This window comes from Sinocyclocheilus anshuiensis, unplaced genomic scaffold (genome assembly GCF_001515605.1).
Source record: "Sinocyclocheilus anshuiensis isolate Anshui unplaced genomic scaffold, SAMN03320099.WGS_v1.1 scaffold1867, whole genome shotgun sequence".
Lineage (NCBI taxonomy): Eukaryota > Metazoa > Chordata > Actinopteri > Cypriniformes > Cyprinidae > Sinocyclocheilus > Sinocyclocheilus anshuiensis.
Window position 1 is genome coordinate 328,918 of NW_015548298.1, and position 6,377 is coordinate 335,294.

At 37.2% G+C, this 6,377-nt stretch overlaps 1 protein-coding gene across 1 annotated transcript in view; it reads left to right on the forward strand.

Moving 5' to 3' along the window:
* Positions 1 to 804: 804 nt before the first annotated feature.
* The window catches only part of LOC107656125 (probable ATP-dependent RNA helicase DDX17), a 15,818-nt gene continuing 10,245 nt past the window's right edge, over positions 805 to 6,377 (forward strand). Inside the window, exons 1-6 of the mRNA XM_016443841.1 lie at positions 805 to 1,308; positions 1,495 to 1,651; positions 1,905 to 2,001; positions 2,799 to 2,932; positions 3,038 to 3,103; positions 3,256 to 3,397. Coding sequence (XP_016299327.1) covers positions 1,085 to 1,308; positions 1,495 to 1,651; positions 1,905 to 2,001; positions 2,799 to 2,932; positions 3,038 to 3,103; positions 3,256 to 3,397 — 820 coding nt within the window. The 5' untranslated portion in view covers positions 805 to 1,084. The remainder of the gene's footprint in view (positions 1,309 to 1,494; positions 1,652 to 1,904; positions 2,002 to 2,798; positions 2,933 to 3,037; positions 3,104 to 3,255; positions 3,398 to 6,377) is intronic.

Genomic DNA, 6,377 nt, shown 5'->3' on the forward strand with positions numbered 1-6,377 from the left:
CAGCGGCGAACCATTGATCGTCTCTGATCTCGGATCAGTTTTATCAATTTGTAGACATTTTTAACGAGACATTTGTGTAATTAAAAGGATGATTTGTAGTCTCTTACTGGCCTGTTAAAACTCCCCATAAAACAAACAAAACAAGCCCTGCAAATTAATAATAATTATGTTAAAAACACATATTATACAGACACTTCATATTTAATGGTATTTCATTATTTTGATTGCATTTAATATATTATACTTTCAAGAAAGCATTTGCATTGGGTTTGTAAAAAGCAGTTTTTAATGCATGTTTTAGCCTGAGTTTTTGTTGCATTTACACAGTTTTGACCAGCAGGCGTCACCATATCACCAGCGTGTGGTGTTTCGAGCGCTTCGAAAAGGTTTGTTTCTCCCATCAATAGTCTCTTGCATTTCTCTTGTAGGACCAAATAACATTGCATAGCTGTGTTTCATTTGTGTTTTAATTTCGTTGATTAAAACTAGATTAATCTAATACAGTCTATGTCAATGATTTAGGTAGAAAAATAGTTTGTGCCTCTTTGTAGCGGTTTGCAAAACATAAACGTAACGTCGCTCTCATCTGGTAACAGTTACTTTTCTCTGCACTGTTGACTGATCACCAATAACAATCCTTTGTGGTTATAGGAGAAAGATTCTAGCAGTCTTATCTTTTGCAGTGAATGCTATAAAACAGTTTTGCAATTGTTATATATGCATTTAAACTACAACGTTGTTATGCACAGACTCGTCCAGTCATCTAGTACGCAGTTTGTTTTAACAGAGGCTCATTGAGAGATTACAATCCGTTAGGTTCATTAATGTTTTGAGTTCAACCTCCGGTTTTTACGACTTCAAGCGAATTCATCACCACACTACGTGGTTTTCGTTGCGTTATTTCTGTACTCTCAATAGAGCCCTACGTAGAAAATGCTACGTAATTAAACGGGGCGGGCCCAATTGGCTGGTTGTGGACGACATTTTACAAAACCGAGAACGCACGAAGGTGTTGACTTTCTAATACAAAGCTGGCGCATTTTTCGCGAGTTTTGTTTGTAGAAGTCATGCTGTAAGGATTTGCATGCAGAAACTACAGCCCAACTTTGTAGAAAACATTCTCATTGAACATACTACTTCTTCACCGACTTCACAAATACACATTTCCACAAACCAGGTAGGACCAGCGTTACTCCGTTTTGTTCTGGAGAAAACTGATTATTCTGCCGGAGTTTTACTTTACAGCAAGGTAAAGGAGATGAGAGGAAGTTCCTCATATGGAGACCGAGATCGAGGACGAGACAGAGGGTGGGCCTTTATATTTAATTTATGTTTGTTTATTTATGTGTATATCAGTTTATATGGAGATGAGATATTAGGCAATTCATTAGGCTATTTGGTCACAGCAACAGATTTAGCTACTTGTCCATACACTCCTGGCAAACAATGTTTATCACTGGCAGGATTCAAAGTAAGGACATGAATCTTTAACAGGCCTCGCTTTGGATCCAGTCGAGTTGCCCCACCTCCACCCAAAAAGTTTGGGAATCCTGGAGATCGGCTGAGGAAGAAGAAATGGGACCTGGACCAGCTGCCCAAGTTTGAGAAGAACTTCTACAGTGAACACCCAGAGGTTCATCACATGAGTCAGGTAATAAATAGCATAATTATATATACAGTAGTCAACATTTGAAGTGGATCAGAAAAGTTCGTCAAAGTTGTCCTAAGACAAGAAGGCATTTTGGTTTTAGGACAACTTTGATGAAAGGTTTTGATCCACTTCAAATGTTGACTACTATATTTATATGCTTGTAATGGCTTAAAAAGCAATAACACTTTAGCAAAATCATTTTAGTAAACTTTCTACAGTTTTGCCTTGATTTTTATGTTTGTATATTGAATAGTATGATGTAGAAGAATATCGCAGGAAGAGAGAGATCACTGTCAGAGGCTCCGGCTGTCCAAAGCCTGTCACCAACTTCCATCAAGCTCAGTTTCCTCGTAAGTTTAATTCACACATGAATCACTGTTTTAAAAAAAAAAAAAAGATTTTGAAGGGAATCTGTTCAACAATATCCATGCACACTGTAACCTTTGTGCGTTATGGAAGAAAGAAACACATGATGCAGGTCACCATCAATGAATGTATTGGTGTTAAAGGAAGGTGCAACAAAACGATAGATAGTACAATGTGTTTTTCCCAGCATATACACAGGAGTGCAGGGGCAGAGGAAACCCCGAATCAGGTCTTAAAGGGACAGACACCCAGACCATTACAACACATCGGACAAATGTTTGCATGCCCGGTTTTTTATTTTCAGTGAGTGTGTTGAATTGTTTTTTCTTTGTCTGATAATGAAAACACACTCATTAATAAAATATCATCGTCGTCTTGTAGTATTTTCTGCCAGTAAAATCATACTGCCACCTACAGCTAATTTTCAAACAGTCCACTAGTGTCATATTTTTATTCTTTGGTAATAGGAAAAGAGAGGAAGGAACTTGGTCAGGAAAAAGATGGTTACACTAGTCTTTCAAATACACCACACTTCAATACACTTTATTGCGAATGCACCATATAAATCTATGTTTGAACTTGAAATAAAGTACTTCTTGAACTATAACTACTGTTTGTTTTTCCCCATTACTTGTGGTCCTTTATTCCCACAACTAAATTACTTTGTAATTTTGTTCCGTCATAGGCTAAAGTTGATGTTAAAAATATCTATAAGAAATAATCTGGTCTTGTGAACAGTGAACGCATATAAGAATATTGAAGTCATGTTTCTGTGTTTAAGAATATGTGATGGATGTGCTGCTGCAGCAGAACTTTAAGGAGCCCACTGCTATCCAGGCTCAAGGTTTTCCTTTAGCTCTCAGTGGCAGGGACATGGTGGGCATCGCTCAGACCGGCTCCGGAAAAACACTGGCTGTAAGAGACCCACATCTACAACCTACAGCCATAGAAAATTCACATACTCAAGTATGCATCCCAAGCCTCATGTCTCATGTTTACTCATTTCAATATCCTCAACAGTATCTGCTGCCTGCCATAGTGCATATTAACCATCAGCCCTACCTGGAGAGAGGGGATGGGCCCATTGTAAGTTGCCATACAACTTTTACCTCAGTAATTAGACACTAATTAAGAACCGGAACAATGTACAATTATTTTTTGATTTACTGTCGGACCAGAATGCTTTGTTAGCACATTCTTCAATTACGCAATTTTTTCCTGCTCTCTGTTCTGTTTAGTGTCTTGTGTTGGCACCGACGCGTGAATTAGCCCAGCAGGTGCAGCAAGTGGCTTATGCCTATGGCAAATCATCTCGGATCAAGAGTACCTGTGTGTATGGAGGAGCCCCTAAGGGTCCACAGATCAGAGATTTAGAAAGAGGTATGGGAACTAACCCACATCTACAAAAAGTGATTTATTTTATTTTTTGAATACAGTAGACCTGTTGTTAATGCATACTGATATGTTCATCTTTTATGGCTGCATGATAATGGATGAAATGTGACCCTGGACCACAAAACCTCAAAAACAAAAAAAGTCTTAAGGGTACATTTTTTTAAAACTGAGATTTATACATAATCTGAATGCTGAATAAATAAGCTTTCCATTGATATATGATTTGTTAGGACAATATTTGGCTGAGATACAACTATTTGAAAATCTAGAATATGAGGGTGCAAAATAAATCAAAATATTGAGAAAATCACCTTTAAAATTGTCCAAATGAAGTCCTTAGCAATGGATATTACTAATCAAGAATTAAGTTTTGATATTTACGGAAGGAAATTTACAAAATATCTTCATGGAGCATGATCTTTACTTAATATCCTAATGATTTTTGGCATAAAAGAAAAATCAACAATTTTGACCCATACAATGTTTTATTGGCTATTGCTACAAATATAACCATGCTACTTATGACTGGTTTTGTGGTCCAGGGTCACAAATGATAATGAAGGTTATTTTGCTCACAATTATGATCATGATTATTCTGAGAACAATTTTTATTTTATTATAAATGAACTTGAATGAAGACTATAAGGCTACGTCCACACGAAGCCAGAGCTTTCCCTATCCGATCTTTTTTTCCCCCTCGTCTCAAGAAATATCTGCGTCCACACGAAACTACGAACCCGACACAAAACGATGTAGTATACATGCCAGACCAGTATGTGGTGCTGTAATTCTGCCACAGAGATACACTAAAAACGGAGACGACTTGGACTATGCGCATAAACCTTGCACGCAGTATACAAACAAACATGGAACAATACATTTATTAATCTGTGTTAAAGGAACACACATTTTCCAATTCCCCTAGAGTTAAACAGTTGAGTTTTACCTTTTTCGAATCCATTCAGCCGATCTCCAGGTCTGGCGGTAGCACTTTTAGCTGTAGCTTAGCATAGATCATTGAATCTGATTAGACCGTTAGCATCTCGCTCAAAAATGACCAAAGAGTTTCTATTAGGGATGTCAACGATTAATCGATGATCGATTAATTGTCGATAAGAAATGCAATCGATTAAAGCTATCGATAGTCGATTAAGCGGTTTTGTCCCTCTCATTCTGCATCAGTACAAATACCTGCACGCGTTGTGGTTCCCTGCATTATTACAGCAAAGCATGTGACTACAGTACTAAGCTGCTGCAATGGAGCAGCTCTAATGCTATTAAATTAAAGATGATGTACCATAGAGCAAAAAAATTCAGCTTCCACTCTCTGCGCAAACTATTGGATACAGCGCACATTTATCTAGGTTTAACGTCTAAACATTGTTATATGCTTGAACTGTTTTACATCTATAGATTTTATTTTAGTCAAGTCGTGATGATTTGAGAAGGCTAAATTGATCAAGCATATGCTCACTGTCTGCCGCTGGCCGCTTGGTCGGTACTTTAAATGCGTAACGTTAATTAGGCTATGTGAGTAGGCTACTGCTCATGTCTGAAAATAATATATGAAAAACTAAATTATTTTACATAAAAACATTAGACTATAGCTTATATTTATTTAGTACATTTTTAAATTAATGTAAAAATTCAAATGAATTGTAAAACTGAAAGTTTTTTTTTTTTTTATTGTGTTCAGCATGGTGGGCCGCATTTGAATTCGTGACGGGCCGCGGGTTGAGAACCATAAAAACTGCATGTTGTGTTTACTTGTGTTATCTTTGACTAATATTTAAATTTATTTGATGATCTGAAACATTAAAGTGTGACAAACATGCAAAAAAATAAGAAATCTGGAAGGGGGCCAACACTTTTTCACACCACTGTATATGGGCTCGAACGGAAAAGCATGGTCGCGATGTAACATTTTCCAGCTAACCAATTATTCCTCTAAAAAACAATCTTCTGTTTTTGTTGGGAGTGTGCAACAAAAGTAAACACTTTTGCGGATTATATCTTACTCCAAAATTGGAGTTTTTTTTATGCTTCAGCTGTTCGATCATGCTGGCACCTCACGCTCGCACACACACCACATATTCTAGCAATTCAAATTCACATCGCAGTCTGTTCATTATCAAAATAAAATACAGTCAACCAAACATATAAAAGTTTACACTGGTCAGTTTAAATAGACCGTAGTATACCGGTCCACTGCTGTTATGCCAAGGACTTTTTTGCTCATGTCAAGAGGAGGATCTTTTCCATCTATATGCGAATGCGTGTAAAGTACAAGACTAGTTTACATTATAAATAATAGTTTAACATTCAAATACATTACGAATATGGAAACATTTGGATTTGTGCTGAATGAGACGTGAGCAATAAGCTACAAATACATCTAGCCAAACCCGCGCTCGCTCCGTCTCGTATGCACGCAAGCATGCACTGTCACGATCTAATACACTGTAAATGCCGGATTTTAAAAAACAAATAGGCCTACCGGAATGCAAAAATTTAAAATCTGACATTTTCTGCAACAGGATCCAGCAGGATCAAATTAAGTACTGGTCAGACTCATAATACTCACATGATAATGTTTCATGTGAGCAACAGTGTGTTTTGCTGCAGCAGCGCCGATGGAAGCGGTTCACTGACTGCGCAGCACAGCCACACACGCCACAGTTACGTTTGGGATAATTTTATTTTAAATGCCATAATGTCAGTTGAAAACATTGCAATAGTGTTTTAAAATACAATGCAGCATTAAGGTTAATGATTAATCGATTAATTGATCGTTAATTTAAACGACGATCGATCATGGAAATGATCGAAAATTGACATCCCTAGCTTCTATATTTTTCCTATTCAAAACTTGACCCTTCTGTAGTTACAACGTGTACTAAGACCGACGGAAAATGAAAAGTTGCGATTTTCTAGGCCGATATGGCTAGGAACTATACTCTCATTC